Here is a 16,904-nt window from a genome sequence, read left to right as displayed (position 1 = left end):
TTTTTTCATGTGATGGTTCACACTGCCTTAAATTTCATAAAAATATCAGTCATGTGCAAGGAAGAGGATTTTCTGTGACCTTCGGAAACTGAAAGCAGAGAGATGTTCAGGGATAGGTGGGTAGTGACTCCGCGTTATCTTTTCCGATTAGAATGTGGTCTTGGGGCACCTGGGTGGCTCAGTCGGTTAAGCGTCCGACTTTAGCTCAGGTCATGATCTTGCAGTCTGTGAGTTCAAGCCCTGTGTCAGGCTTTGTGCTGACAGCTCAGATTCAGATTCTGTGTCTCCCTGTCTCTCTCTGCCCCTTCCTGGCTCGCACTATGTCTTTCTCTGTCTCTTGAAAAGTGAATAAACATTAAAAATTTTTTTTTTTAAATTAGAAAAAGAATGTGGTCTTGATGATGCTGAATTAAGTTCAAGAATTAAGAGAAGTTTAAAAAAACCAACTGAAACTAAGAGAACCTAATGTTTAAAAACATTCTTTACAGGGAAAGCATATAAAAGCATGGCAAGAATAGGTTTTGTTTTGTTTTGTTTTTCAATTTTGGCACAGCTCTGTACTTCCCATTAGGAAAGAAAAGGACTGGTGAAAAGGTTGTGTCTTTTTGGCTTTATATCAAACTATAAGCATGTTTGTATGTCTGCTAATAACTCCTTTCAAACACTCCTTTTAATCTGTATTTTATTCTTTTGTGTTAGTGTTTGGGCCTTCCTATATGAAGGTAGACCTTTAATTCTACATTGTGGTTACAAAGAAAAATACCTCCTAATACTTAGAGCAAATTCTTGATTTTCAGGTTGTTGCAAGACATGAAGATTTATTAGCACAAGCAACTGGGATTGAGTCTTTGGAAGGTATGTTTCCATTAAGTACTATAAATTAGATTGAGCTAGACCAGGGGTTAGCAAACTTTTATTGTTAAGGGGTGGATAGTAAATGTTTGAGACTTTGCAGGCCATACCACCTCTGTTGCAACTACTGAACTCTGCTCTTCCGGAGTGAGAGCAGCCAGATAATATGAAAATGAATGTGGCGTGTTCCAACAAAACTTTAATAAAACTTTGCTGACCTCGGAGCTAAACTGAGTTCAAAACCTTGCTTTGGCACTTAATAAATGTGTGACCATGGACAAGTTATTTCATCTTTGTGTGCTTCACTTTTATCCATAAAGGAGGAGTATTAATATGTACCTACATGGTGTTATTTTGAGGGTGAAGTGAGTTAGAAAAATGCTTAGAACAATTCCTGGCACATATTTAGTGCCTCTCATAAAATTAACAGTTAGAAAATTGTTAATTAACAAAAACATCAATACCACCAGAGTAAGTAATAGTAGAAGTAGGCTTGAATGCTTTCCTTATATTTGGCTTTCTTTGAAACTCTTTTCAGTGCAAGCATAATAGAATAATAATAACAGGGAATTTTTATTTTTGTAAGTCTTACTATTTTTGATTGGCTAAGTCTTTTGTGAATTTTCCTCCTCTCTTGATTGAATTAAACTACATCTTATAAATATGGAATTTTCCTTAAATTTGTTTATTTAAGTAATCTCCACATTTAGCATAAAACTCAAACTCACGATCCCAAGATCAAGAGTCCCAGGTGCACAAAGTATGGAATGTTAATAATCACATTTTACATTGTCACTTGTGATTAGTATTATTAATCATTGCACATCAAAAGAAAACTAGGTGATTTTCCCCTATGTTGATTGAACTCTTGAGGAGGAAGGATATGTTTTTTTGTGATACAATATTTAATGCTTCCCCCCGTGCTGCTTATGAACTCAGAGGTATTACTTACTGTCAGTAGGTACGTTGTTTCCCAGACGTCATGATGAAGAACTTAGTATTCGGGGGAATAATAGTTTGTTGTTTGAATATTTAAGATAGATATCAGAGCTAAGAAGTAAGATAGATACATATTAGAGCTAAGAAGCTCTAATTACTGACCACTTACTATTAGAAATTATTTTTAATCTCATTTTAGGTGTTTCTGGAAGCAAGTAAATAATATCCTGTATTAATGGTGATTTTTTTTAAAAATAAGTGGTAAATGATTTTTTTCATTTGTAAAACCCATAAGGATGGCATGGTAGTACATTGATTGTGAGTCTATATAGGTGTAGATGAATCCTCGCAGCAGAAGTACTTCTTTTTCTTATATTCTTATATGCATTTTGGTCCATAATGTGCTTGTTTTCCCCAAAAAGCTTTTCAGTGATTATAGCATTTAAAATATACTGTTAGACTGAGTTAGAATGACTGTCTATTAGATGAGTGTTTGAAGTACAAAGGCAGCCTTCTCGGAGTTCCTGTGATAATCTAAGAATCTTCTCCAGATTATTTGAACATAAAACGTCAAAGTCTGAATTAGTGTTCATTTTGGCATGATGTGTATTTCTAAACACTTATTAGAATGTTGAGATGCTGAAAAGTGTGATATGTTTTGGAAAACAAGTGTTATACCAACTTCTACTTCATCTAATTTTTCCCCCAAATATTGAAGATTTTTGCCACCTAAGTAGTTTGGAATTACATTTATTGAACCTATTTTATTAAAAGTCCCCTCTTATTCATTTTTCATTCATTTAATCATATATTTTTATATTAAACTTTTTTTTTTTTTTTTACATTTATTCATTTTTTTGAGAGACCAAGACAAAGCACGAGCAGGGGAGGGGCAGAGACAGAGGGAGGCATAGAATCTGAAGCAGGCACTAGGCTCTGAGCTTGACAACTCAGAACCTGATGCGGGGCTTGAACTCACAAACCATGAGATGATGACCTGAGCTGAAGTTGGCTGCTTAACCAGCTGAGCCACCCAGGTGCCCCTCATTTATTCATTGAAATATTAGTTGAGAATTTGCTAGGTTCCAGACAGCTCTGACAGAGTTTTTGTTCTTATGGAATTTAGAAGTATATTTAATTAACTCTATTTTATTAAAAGAGATATCCTCATTCCCTCATTCATTTGTCCACTCAAACAGTAATTTAGAACTTGTTTAGGTACCAGGCACCTGTGAACAACAGACAAAGTCACTGTTCTTATGGGACTTATGTTCTAATGTGGAGAAGCAGACAAAGAAAATAGACAAATTCAGATAATTGTAAGTCCTACAAAGAAAATAAATGGATGACTGTATGGAGGAAGGGGAGTCCCTTATTAGGATGGTCAGGGAAGGCCCTTTTGAGAAGATGATGTTTGAACCGAGCATTGAATGGTAGAAACAACCACCACATAAAAATCTTGGGAGAAGAGTGTTGAAAGTTGAGAGAGGAATAAATGGGAAGGTAGGAATGAGCTTGGGATGTACGAGGGGCAGAGAGAAGGCCCGTATGAGTGGAGTTTAATGAGTGGAGAAGAGAATCGTACGTGAGGTTCTTAGAAAGGAATTTTGATTTTCGTTTTAAGTGCAGTAGTAAACCATTGGAGGGTTTTTATTAGGGACATGATGTAATGAGATTAATGCTATAGAAGTTTTCTCTGGTGGTTCTATAGGAAAGTAACAGTAAAATCAGGGGTACCAATTTAGAAGATGCTAGAAGAGTAGAGTTGATGGCGCATTGGATTAGAGTGGTAGATGGAAAGACAGGGAAGTGGGTGGGATAAAATGGGGGCAGAGCTGATAGAATTTATTGATGGGAGATGAAAGGGCTGAAGGAAAGAAGTCACCAAGTTTGATTCCTTATTTTTTAGTCTGAAAAATTGGATAGATGATGGTATGGGTAACTGAGCTGGGTTAGAATGGAGAAGATTGTGACTTTGATAGGGTGGGGAGGGCAGAAGTTATCTTGGGCGTCTTAAATTTGACATAAGAAAGTTGAGGGGCCAGGTGTGTGTGTGTATATATACACAAATCTGTGTTTATATGTGTGTGTATATTTGCATATGTATATTTGTGTATGTGTGTATGTATATGCATGTATATATCTGTATACATATATATGTGTGCACACACACGCAGACAAAATCTCTGTAGACATTTGTACATATGTATGGATATGTGTGTATAAAATCGGTATTTTATTGAATAGATAGTATTTAAAACATTGGGGTTGGGTGAATTCCCTAAGAGATACGTAGATAGAGAAGAGAAAATGAGGATTAAATCTTGGAGTAGAACTCAAACAGAGGAGGAGTAGGAGCAGCTAAATGTAATAAGAAGAAACCTAGGGAGTGTGATGACTTGGAAGCCTAGAGAAAAGAAATGTTTTAGGGAGGGAGTGGTTTAACTGTGTTGTGAATTTCTGCGGCGCCTGGGTGGCTCAGTGGGTTAAGCATCCGACTTGGGCTCAGATCATGATCTCACTGCTTGTGAGTTCGAGCCCCGCGTTGGGCTCTGTGCTGACAGCTCAGAGCCTGGAACCTGCTTCGGATTCTGTGTCCCGCTCTCTCTCTGCCCCTCCCTTGCTCATGCTCTGTCTCTCTCTACAATAAATAAAACATTAAAAAAAAAAAAAACTGTTGTGAATTTCTGAGAATTGGAACAAGATAAAGACAGAACTGACAATAGAATTTGGCATGTTGGAGATTTCTGGTGACCTTGATAAGATGTGTTTTGGTCGAGTATTATGAAAGTCTGTTGGAGAGTGGGTGGTGGAGAGAATAAGGAAGTGTTGATAACAAGGGCAGCTTATTCCTGGAGGTTTAAGATCAGTAAGACATAAAACCAGCAGAAAAATGAGAATCCTTGGGTCCAGAGGGGATTCTGTTGGACCGAGCCATATTAAAGCATATTTGTATGCTGGTAATGCTTATTCTAGTATTACTTCATGTAATACATGACAGCATTCTGTACCTAAGTTTATTTAGAATATTATGTTTTAAAACTAAACGTAGAAACTGAGTTTTAAAGAATGGAGTTCAAAATAATTAAAACTGTAATATTGAAAAGCTTATTTTTAGGTCCATAAAGTAGTAAAATTTAAGATCCTTCTTCATGAAAATATTTCTACAGTTATGTTAAAAAGTTCTTTATTACTATGTGTATATTGAGAGTTAAAGGCAATGCTGTCCTTGCTGTCCATGTGTATTATTTATCTAGTTTGTAATTAATTTAACAAATATTGCCATCGGAAGTAGTCTGCATTAGGCTCAGGTCATGCAGTACTGAATGAACAGTATACTTTCCCTAATGCCCAGGAATTTATAGTTAGAGAGTAAAACATTAAACAGATATACAGCCAGATATATAATTACCTAATGTGATTAGTGCCATGAAGGAAATGTATGCTGTAGAAGAAAATAGCAAGAGAATCTAAGTTAGATGGGGGATCTTTTAGTACTTGTGCCTGTTAGGGCGAGGTTTGACAAACAGTAGGTGTTTATCCAGTAGGAACTTGAGGGTGGGGTTGGATGTTGGAGAGAAAGTACACCATTTCCAGATAGTACAGGGCTTTGTAAACCAAGCTGTGGACTTCAGTTTTGACATGGGGGAAAAGGGGAGACCAAGGAAGAGTTTTAACAGGGAATATTGTATACAATTTGCACCTTTAAAGATCACTTAGTCTTCTTCTTTTGTAGTTATAGATAAAATGCACATTAACACAAAACTTCACCATTTTAAAGTATGTAATTTAGCAGCATTAATTACATTTACGATGTTGTGCAGCCATTATTGTGTAGTTTCAGAACTTTTTCATCACCCCAAGTGGAAAACCCTATGCTCCTTAAACAGTCACTCTGCCTTCCTTGTCACACTTATTTAGTGGAACAAGGATTGGAAGGGGGGAATAGTTAGAGGCTTTAACAATAGTACAGGTAAAAGATATTGATTGGTTGCTTAGGTTATGATGGTGGCAGGAAAAATTGAAATTTTTCTCTATGTATGAATTTTTTTTCTTTTAATATAATTCTTTTGCCCTATTGGAGCCCTTGGAACTTTGTAAAGTAATGGAAATTATTGTGTTTTCCTAGGCGTTCTTCAGATGATGCAGACAAGAATTGGCGCTTTACAGGGAGCTGTTGATAGGTACTGTTGCTCATTTTGTAAATAAGTGGAAGGGAAAGCAGTTTAACGATTGATATTTGAAGATGATTTTATTGTTACTCCTCTCTTTATTTTTCCTTTAGGATGAAAGCAAAAATTGTGGAGCCGTACAATAAAATAGTAGCCCGCACTGCACAACTTGCAAGACTTCAGGTGGGTTGTCACTTTTCAGTTTTTAATACTTTGTATTATTCATTTTGCTTTTATAAGTGAATACATTTCAAGAGAACGAATTCTGAGGAAATAGGGGAATATGAGAGAAAAGGAGAAATACTAAAGAGCTTTAAAATAAGATAGGCAATTTAAAAAATAAAAAACTATTCAAGTGAATTATTTTCATTCTTAATACTACAGTGTATAATCATTTACTAATTTATTAATATTCACAACTATTTTTTCAGTAGAGAGCAGAAAGAAACCCAGCATTTATGCTAAATGAAGTAACCCATACCTATAAGTTGTTCTAATAGGAGTGCTTATGTATTATAGGAGAAATTCAGTTTTGGACCAGAATTTTGTTATTTTTTATGGCCATTATTTTTCCAGATATTTTTTCTTTTTTTTTTTTAATGTTTTTTTAACATCTATTTATTTTTGAGACAGGGAGGGACAGAGCATGAACAGGGGAGGGTCAGAGAGAGGGAGACACAGAATCTGAAACAGGCTCCAGGCTCTGAGCTGTCAGCACAGAGCCTGACGCAGGGCTCGAACTCACAGACCACGAAATCATGACCTGAGCTGAAGTCGGCCGCTTAATTGACTGAGCCACCCAGGCGCCCCCCCCCCCCCCCAGATATTTTTTCTATTCCTCCCCTTTCCTTCTGGGATTACAATTACGAATGTATTAGGTATCTTTGGGATGTCTCACAGACAACTGGATTCTCTGTTCATTTTTTTCCAGTCATGTTTACCCCATGTGTTTTGTTTTGGATAATTTCTATTGCTTTGTCTTCACATTCACTGATCGTTTCTTCTGTACTGTTTGATCGACCCCTAATCTCATTCAGTGTATTTTTGATTTCAGACATTTTTGTTTTAATCTCAAGAAGTTTGATTTGGATCTTTTCTATACTTTCCATTAATCTGCTTAACCTTTTGGATATATGGAATACTGTTAAAATAACTGTTTTAATGTCTGCTAATTTATAGAATGTGCCAGTCATACCACAGTGCTGTTTTAGAAGATTTCCACTGCCACAGAAAGATCCCTCCTGTTTGCCATTGTCTTCTTTCATTTGGACTACTGTAATGGAATATCATAGACTGGGTGGTTTATGAACTATAGAAATTTCTTTCTCACAGTTCTAGAGGCTGGACGTCTGAATCAGGGTACCAGGCTGCTCATGTCCTGGACAGGGCCCTCTTTTGGGCTGCAGATAGTCCTTTTCTTTTCTTTTTCAATTTTTTAAATTAAGTCTTTAATTTTAATTTTAGTATAGCTAACATACAGTGTTCTATTAGTTTCAGGTGTACAGTTGAGTGATTCAGCAATTAAATATGTTACTCATCATGATTATATAGTCATTTTCTATTGTATCCTCAAATGGCAGACAAGGCTAGAGAGATCTCTGGGGTCCCTTTTATAAGGACACTAATCCCATTCATGAGGGGTTCACTTTCATGACCTAATCACCTCTCAAAGGCCTCACTTGCTAATATTATCTCACCTAGGGGTTAGGATTTCAACACATGAATTTTTTTTTTTTATCATTTTGTTTTTTTTCCCTCCCATCATGTTAAGTGTACTCTTTAATCCCCATCACCTATTTCTCCCATCCCCTCACCCTCCTCCCCTCTGGTAGCCATCAGTTTGTTCTCTATAGTTAACAGTTATAGTTAGTTCTTGGTTTGCCTCTCTCTCTTTTTTTCCCTTTGTTTGTTTCTTATATTCCACATATGAGTGAAATCACATGGCATTTGTCTTTCTCTGACTTAGTTCTCTAAACATTATACTCTAGCTCCATCCATGTTGTTGTAAAAGACGAGATTTTAAGTCTATTGCAGCTGTCAGTACTTATTCCCACCCCCCAGTTCTACGGTGTTGCTAATCTATTTTCTGTCTCTATTGATTTGCCTTTTCTGGTCATTTCATCTAAATGGAATTATACAAGATATAGTCTTTTGTGTCTGGCTTCATTCACTTTGCATAATGCCTTTGAGGTACGTCTGTGTCATAGAATGTCATTAGTAGTTCATTCTTTTTTTTTTAATTTTTTTTAATGTTTATTTTTCAGAGAGAGAGCATACGCTGGGAGGGGCAGAGAGAGAGAGAGAGAGACACAATCCGAAGTAGGCTCTAGGCTCCAAGCTGTCAGCACAGAGCCCAATGCGGGGCTCTGTGAACCGTGAGATCATGACCTGAGCCAAAGTCGGATGCCCCACCGACTGAGCCACTCAGGTGTCCCCATTCTTTTTTTTTTTTTTTAACGTTTTATTTATTTTTGAGACAGGGAGAGACAGAGCATGAACAGGGGAGGGTCAGAGAGAGGGAGACACAGAATCTGAAACAGGCTCCAGGCTCTGAGCTGTCAGCACAGAGCCTGACGTGGGGCTCGAACTCACGGACAGCAAGATCATGACCTGAGCTGAAGTTGGCTGCTTAACCGACTGAGCCACCCAGGCGCCCCTCCTTTCTTTTTTTTTAATTGCTGAATTCTGTTCTATTTTATGGAGCTAGCACATTTTGTTTATCCACTCACCAGTTGATGGATATTTGGATTGTTTCTCATTACTGGCTTTTGAATAATGCTACTATGAACATTTGCTTACATGTATTTGTGTGGACCTGTGCTTTCATTTCTCTTAGGTAGATTTCTAAAAATGGAATTGATGGGTTGTATGGTAAGTTTAATTTTTTAAAGAACTGCCATGTTGTTTTCCAAAGTGCCTATACTATTTTATATTCCCATCAGTAATATATGAGGGTTCCAGTGTCGACACATCCTTTTTTTAAATTATTTTTTTACTGTTTATTTATTTTTGGAGAGTGAGAGCACGTGTGAGTGGGTGAGGAGCAGAGAGACAAGGGGACAGAGGATCCAAAGTAGGCTCTGTGCTGACAGCAGTGAGTCCCATGCGGGGATCGAACTTAGGAACCATAAGATCATGACTTGAGTCCAAGTCAGGCGCTTAACTAACTGAGCCACCCAGGCATCCTCCAGTGTCTACACATCCTTACCAACACTTGTTATTTTCTCTTCTTTGATTATGGGCATTCTAGTAGCCCACGAATACAGTGGTATTTCATTATAATTTTAGTTTACATTTCTTAAATGATGATTTGGGTATCTTTTCATGTGCTTATTAGTCATTAGTATATCTTTAATTTATTCAGTCTATAATATCTTTTAGGCATTTTAAAATTGGATTGTTTATCTTATTGTTAAGTTACAGCTTTTTTTGTTGTTGAAGAATAGTTGATACACACTGTTTCATTACTTTCAGGTGTACAACATAGTGATTCAACAACTATATACATTATGCTGTGCTCACTACAAGGGCAGCTGCCATCTGTCACAATACAGTGCTATTACAGTACCACTAACTGTATTCTCTTTGCTGTACCTTTCATCCCTGTGACTTAGTCCATTACAGGAAGCCTATACCTCCCACTCCCGTGTACCCATTTTGCCCATACCCCCAGCCCTCTCTTCTCTGGCAACCATCAGTTTTTTCTCTGTATTTATGGGTCTCTTTCTGATTTTTCTGTTTCTTCATTTGGTTTTTTAGATTCCACATATAATTGAAATCATATGATACTTGTCTTTCTCTGTTTGAATTATTTCACTTAACATACTACCCTCTAGGTCTATCCAACTTGTTACCAATGTCAGGATCTCATTCCTTTTTATGGCTGCATAATATCTGTGTGTGTATGTATGCACACTACCTCTTCTTTATTCATCTGTCAATGGACACTTGGCTATTGAAAATGATGCTCCAGTGAACATGGGGTGAATATATTTGTAGTAGTGTTTTGTTTTCTTCGGAAAAATACCCAGTTAGGAGCTTTTCTTTTATATATTATGATACAATACGTGATTTACCAATATTTTTTTTTCCCAGTGTATGACTTATAAATATTTCTACCAGTCTATGACTTGACTTTTATTTTTAAGTGTTTTCTTTTGAAACAGAAAATTATAAATTTTGATCAGGTCCAAATTATCAAATTTTCTTTTATGGATTGCTGGCACCATTTCTTGAAAACAGCTTTTCTTTCCCTGTTCAGTTTTTTTGTTGCCTTCATAATACTTAATTGACTTTGTATGTGTGGGATTATTTCTGGACTCTTTACTCTCCTCAGTTGAACTAATTTTTTGCCTTTATATTAATTGTACACTATCTTGATCACTGAAGCTTTTTAGTAAGTCTTCTATCAGCCAAATGATCTTGAAAAAAGGATACCATTTTAGTATCTGCAATCCCATCTGAACTTTAGAATCAGCTCATCAATTTCTACTAAAAAGCTGTTTATGATTTTTAAAATTTTTAAGTTCTTTTTAATGTTTATTTTTGAGAGACAGAGTGAGAGTGGAGGAGGGGCAGAGAGAGAGAGAGAGGGAGACACAGAGTTTGAAGCAGGCTCCAGGCTCTGGGCTGTCAGCACAGAGCCCGACATGGGGCTCGAACCTGCAGACTATGAGATCATGACCTGAGCCGAAGTCGAATACTTAACCAACTGAGCCGCCCAGGCGCCCCTGTTTAGGATATTTTTAAATATATTTTTTTAAGTTTATTTATTTTTGAGACAGAGAGAGAGAGCGCGCGCGCGTGTGCAAGAACAGGGGAAGGGCAGAGAGAAAGGGAGACACAGAATCCCAAGCAAGCTCCATGCTGTCAGCGAGTCCCCAATATGGGGCTCATCTCATGAACCATGAGATCGTGACTTGAGCTGATGTCAAGACTCTGACACTTAACCAACTGAACCACCCAAGTGCCCCTAAAAAGATGGTTAGGATTTTGACTGGAAATGTGTTACATCTGTAGGTCAGTTTGGGGAGAATCGATGTATTAACAATATTGCATCTTCCATGTCATGAATATGGTATATCTACATGTACGTAGGTCTTGTTTAATTTCAGCCTCACATTTTGGTTTCAGTTTTGTTAAACTTATCTTTAAATATTTGTTTTTGTGGGGAGCCTGGGTGGCTCAGTTGGTTAAGCATCTGGGTTTGGCTCAGGTCATGATGTCGTGTTTCCGTGAGTTCAAGCCCCACATCGGGCTGTCTGCTGTCGGTGTAGAGCCTGCTTCAGATCCTGTGTCTCCTCTCTCTGCCCTTCCCCTGCACTCTCTTTCTTGTTCTCAAAAATAGACAGACATAAAAAAAGAAAAATAGGGGCACCTGTGTGGCTCAGTCAGTTAAGTGTTCGACTTTGGCTCAGGTCATGATCTCACAGTTCATAGGTTTGAGCCCTGTGTTGGTTTCTGTGCTGGCAGGTCACAGCCTGGAGCCTGCTTTGGATTCTGTGTCTCCCTCTCTCTCTGCCCCTCCCCCACTCATGCTCTGTCTCTGCCTCTCTTCTCTCTCAAAAACAAACATTAAAAAAATATTTGGTTTTGTTACTATACTAAATGATATTTTTTATAAATTCTATTTTTCTGTTCATTGCCATTTTATATAGAACAGGTGTTTGAAAATTGCATAAAGAAGGTTTTTTTTTAAAAAAATATGTTCTTTTTATATTGTTAGTAGACATAGTATGACTTAATGGCAATATTGTTTGAAAGAACATAGATAAGATAATGAGGGATTGATAACCGAGGAGCCCTGATCTTCTAGTAAGCCATGGGAACATCTCATGTGAGAGATACTGTGTTAGTTATGGCAGAGAATACAAAAAAGGGTGAGGAAGTACTTTTCAAAAAGTTTACATCATGGTTAAAGGAAATAAGATAACTCTACACAATGACCTAATAAAATACTAGTTACATAAATGCCGAAATAAACAAGTATTTAGAGTGCAAAGAAATTATATGCAGTTGGATTGCTTTATGATGTGTTTAATGCTTAAGAAATGGTATTTGAGATGGGCTTAGGAGCAGTAGGTTGTTGACATATTTGAAGTAAATCTTTAAGAATGAATGGATTGATAAGAGCTTTAAAGGATAGGATTTGAGTAGGCTAGGATGAGAGTAAGGAATTATAGTCAGAAAGAAGAATATAACAAATGCATGGGAGGTGGAGGCATGCAGGGCATATCCAGAGAATGGCAATGAAAGTGTGCATTAAAAGGATTAACTCAAGCCATTTCCCCTTGTCCTTGTTACATATTACTTTTATCTGTCAGCCTCCTTCACTAAAGACAGACCTGGCTCAGTTAGCTTTTCAGTGAAAGCCTTTACATGATAGTTTCTGGCTTTAGTACCCATAGTAATCCACCCATCCATCCATCATCCTGTCCTCACTCTTCTTTGACTTCCTTAACTCCAGTTATGATCTTCATCGACTCCCGTGACTGTACAGTTGACCTCTGAAATCTTAAACTCTTAAATTCCATTTTATGTTTTACACCTCCCCTGATTTTCCAGCTTTCTCAGTACCTTACCCCAGACTCATAGTTTTTTATAGCTTTATTGAGCTATAATTCACCTAAGTGTGAACTAAATTTTCTCCACTTCCTACCCCCTAACTCTCCAAATTTGATGTGTAACTGTACATTTCTTTGTCTTCCTAATATTGCTTCTTTCTATCTAAATCTTACTCAAGCTTTTCATTAAGCTATATATAAACTATAGTTACTTTTTTTTTTTTTTTTTTGTCTGAAATTATCTTTAACATTTGCAGGTAAGTTAGAGTTGCTGTCCAGGAAACATTTTTTCTTTAAGTTCATTTATTTTGATAGAGAAAGTGCGAGCAGGGGAGGGGCAGAGAGAGGGGGAGAGAAAGAATGCCAAGCAGGCTCCATGCTGTCAGCACAGAACCCGACATGGGACCCCATCTCACGACCGGGTGATCATGACCTGAGCCGAAATCAAGAGTTGGACGCCTAATTGGCCAAGCCACCCAGGCACCCCATCTTAATCATTTTTAAGTGTACTGCTAACCATATTCATATTGTTGTGTAACAGACCTCCAGAACTTTCTCATCTTACAAAACTGAAACTCTTTATGCCCTAAGTGTGAATTTCTCTTTCTCCCTCCTGTCTTCCTCATTGGCACCTACCTTTCTGCTTTCTGTCTCTATGATTTTGACTATTTAGCTATTTCATATAAGCAGAGCATATAGTATTTGTCCTTTTGGTTTATTTCATTTAGCATAATATCCTTGAGGTTCATCTGTATTTGAGTACACGTACTAAAGAAGGATTTCCTTCTTTAAGACTGCGTAATATTCTATTGTATGGATATACCACATTTTCTTTTTTCATGAATCCATTGAAGCAACATTAGGGTTGCTTCCCCTCTTGGCTGTTATGAAGAATGCTGCAGTGAACATGGGTGTGCAAATATCTCTTGAGATCCATCCTGCTTTGAGTTGCTTGGGAGATACCAGATCATATGGGTAATTCTATTTTTAAATTTTTGTGGATCCTCCATACTGTTTTCATTAGTGGCTGAAACCATTCTGCATTCCCACCAGTAGTGCCCAAGGTTTCCAACTTTTCTGCATCTTTGTCAGCGCTTGTTATTTTCTGTTCTTTTGATATCAGCCATGCTAGTGGGTAAGCGGTGATATCTCTTAGTGGTTTTGATTTGTATTTCTCCTATGATGAGTGATGTTGAGCATCTTTCCATATGCTTATTGGCCTAGGTATATTCTAGGAATGGGATTGCTAGGGTTATAGGATTTTTGATCTTTAGCTTTATTATGTAAAGTCCAACTATTTTCCCACATAATTCTGTCCTGCACACTGACAGTATAGAGTTGGTATTAGTTTGTATCATTGCCAACATTTATTGTTGTGAGACTTGCTAATTTTTGCCAGTATTTCGGTGCATTTTTCAGGGAATTAATTACTAAAGAGGCTGAATACCTGAGATGTGTCCTCTATTGTATGTTTCAAATATCCCTTTGTGTTTTTTTTTTCTTTATTGGTAATATCTGGATGGATAGAAGTAAAATTTACCATTTTTTTCTTTTAGGGTTAGTGTTTTTCTGTCTTGATTAAGAGAACATTCCCTACCCTGGGGTCATGAAGATCTTCTATATTGCTCTGTGTGATATGTTTTGGTATTTATTTATTTATTTATTTATTTATTTATTTATTTATTTATTTATTTAGTTTTGGTATTTAATATACCTGAAATTATTTCTAAGTTTACGTTTTTCTGAAATGTCTAATCTGTTGTTACCTCCATCCTGTGTTTTCTATTTTACATAATGTATTTTTTAATCTCTGATGTTTTTGTCTTTTTATATCTTTCCTTTCTATAATGAAGTTTGTTTTCTTTTGAACATACAGAGTATATTAAAATATTTTTTTTAATGTTTATTCATTCTGAGAGATAGTGGGGGAGAGAGAATCTTAAGCAGGCTTCTCACCCAGCGCAGAGCCTGACATGGGGCTTGATCTCAGGACCATGAAATCATGACCTGAGCTGAAATCAGGACTCAGCCACCAAGGTGCCCTGAACATATAGGTATATTTAGAATAGGTATTTTAGTATTTCAGTCTTCATTATTTCTTCATCAATCATTATTGATTGACCTTTCTTCTTGTTATGGGTTTTATTTTTTCACTTATTCACGTGCCTGGTAAGTGAGAACTGGTTTTAATTCTTTGTTAGAGCAGGTCCAGAGCAGCCTTTAGTCTGGGACTAGTTTATATGTTAGCCCTAATTATTCACTGCTAGGTCTTAATGCTGTGGGCTCTGTGAAGTGTTTCAGTAATTCTTTCCCTGAGTTTCCTCCTACATATGTACATGTTGGTCCTTGAGTCCGTCCTTCTGCAGATATCCACAACATCTCCTTCCTGTCCAGTTTCTGTCCATAAACTCTAGCCTTTTTGGTTCTCCTGAAGTCACATCTCTGTTTTCTCATTGTAGAGAGACCATCATGTTCTGTTTCTCTTTCCTTTCCCTTTGCTGGGTCCTGAAAATTGTCTCCCAGCAGTAAACTAGGGTAAAGTTCATTTTCTTCTTTTTTTCTTTTTCTAAACCATTTTCTTTTTTCTTTTTTTGAGAGAGAGGGTGAGCAGGGAAAGGGAAGTGGGGGAGGGGTGGGGAGGAGGACACAGGCTCCAAAGTGGGCTCTGTACTGACAGGCTGACAGCAGCAATTCCGATGTGGGGCTCCAACTCATGAACCATGAGATCATGACCTGAAGTCAGACACTCAACTGACTGAACCACCAAGGTGCCCCTAAAAGATTTTATTTTTATGTAATTTCTGTATCCAACATGGGGTTCAAACCCACAACCTCTGGATCAAGAGTCACATGCTGCACCGACTGAGCCAGCCAAGTGTCCCAAGTTCATTCATTTTGTTAATCCTGGGGATGATAGTTCTGTGCTGTCTGTTCAGCGTCTGAAAATGATTTCATGCATTTTGTTCAGCTTTCTAGTTGTTCACCATGGGAGTGTAAATCCAGCCTGTCATCCCATCATGTTAGAAGTTACTTTCAGTTTTAAAAACTGAGTTGTAGGTCATATGCTATAAAATTTACCATTTTAAACTGTATTTTTAAGTGTAAAATGAGTAGTTTTTACTGTAGTCACAGGGTTGTGCAACAGCACATCTAACGTCAAAAGATTTTCATTACCCCAAAGAAAAACTTGATGCCCATTAGTAGTCACTCCCTCTTACTTATTCCCCCACCAACTTTCTAATATGCCGTATGTCTCTATGGAGTTGCCTGTGGTGGACATTTCATACAAATGTATCATACATTGTGTGGCATTTTTTTTGTCTGGCTTCTTTCATTCAGCATAATGCTTTCAAGGTTCCTCTTGTAGTATGTTTCAATACTTCTTTCCTTTTTATGACCAAATAATACTACATTGTATGGATATACCACATTTTTGTTTATCCATTCAATTTGTTTTCCTGTTGCTTGATGAATATTTGGGTTATTTCCACTTTTTGACTATGATGAGTAACAGCTGTTATGAATATTTTTGTACAAGTTTTTGTGTGGAAATTTTTCAATTATCTTGGGTATTTACTTGAGAATATTTATGTTAAGGTCATATGCTAACTCTAACATTTTGATGTATGAAATTAATATGGTACAAACTCAAACTTATACAGTAATATATGTCAATTATATCTCAGTCTCTGGAAAAAGAAACTTTTTTTGAAGAATGCCAGACTGTTTTCCAAAGCAGCTGTACCATTTTCCATTCTTACCAGCAATGTATGAAAGTTTCAATTTCTTTATTTCTTGCCAATACTTCTTTTCTTTTTAATATAGCCATCTGATTGGGTATGGAGTGGTACCTTGTTGTTTTGATTTGAATTTCCCTACTGACTAAAGATATTGAGCATCTTTTATTGTGCCTATTGGCCATTTTTAAAATCATCTTATTCACTTTTATACAGTGTTATATTAGTTTCAGGTATACATTATAGTGATTGAACAACTCCATACATTAACTGGTGCTCATCACAAGTGCACTCCTTAATCCCCATGGCCTGTTTAACCCCACCTCCCACCTCCACCCCCTCTGGTAACCATCAGTGTTGGTGGGAATGCAAACGGGTACAGCCACTGTCGAAAACAGTATGGAGAATTCTTAAGAAATTAAAAATAGAATTAACCCTATAATTCAGCAATTGCACTACTGGGTATTTACCCAAAGAATACAAAAATGTTAATTCAGAGGGATACCTGCACTCCTGTGTTTTTAGTAACATTATTTGCGATAGCCAGGGTATGGCTGTCCGTATCCTGAAAATGTCCATCAATTGGTGAATATATAAAGGAGATATGGGGGTGCCTGGGTGGCTCAGTTGGTTAAGCATCC

At 37.0% G+C, this 16,904-nt stretch overlaps 1 protein-coding gene across 1 annotated transcript in view; it reads left to right on the top strand.

Annotated features, from left to right (window-relative positions):
• The window catches only part of COG5 (component of oligomeric golgi complex 5), a 321,373-nt gene that overhangs the window by 8,297 nt on the left and 296,172 nt on the right, over positions 1 to 16,904 (top strand). The window contains exons 3-5 of the mRNA XM_040472926.1: positions 798 to 855; positions 5,921 to 5,975; positions 6,077 to 6,146. Coding sequence (XP_040328860.1) covers positions 798 to 855; positions 5,921 to 5,975; positions 6,077 to 6,146 — 183 coding nt within the window. The remainder of the gene's footprint in view (positions 1 to 797; positions 856 to 5,920; positions 5,976 to 6,076; positions 6,147 to 16,904) is intronic.

This window comes from Herpailurus yagouaroundi, unplaced genomic scaffold (assembly GCF_014898765.1).
Source record: "Herpailurus yagouaroundi ecotype Mexico unplaced genomic scaffold, PumYag 100, whole genome shotgun sequence".
In the NCBI taxonomy this organism is placed as follows: Eukaryota; Metazoa; Chordata; class Mammalia; order Carnivora; family Felidae; genus Herpailurus; species Herpailurus yagouaroundi.
Note: the sequence above shows the minus strand (reverse complement) of the source record. Positions and strands in the feature narration are given on the sequence as shown.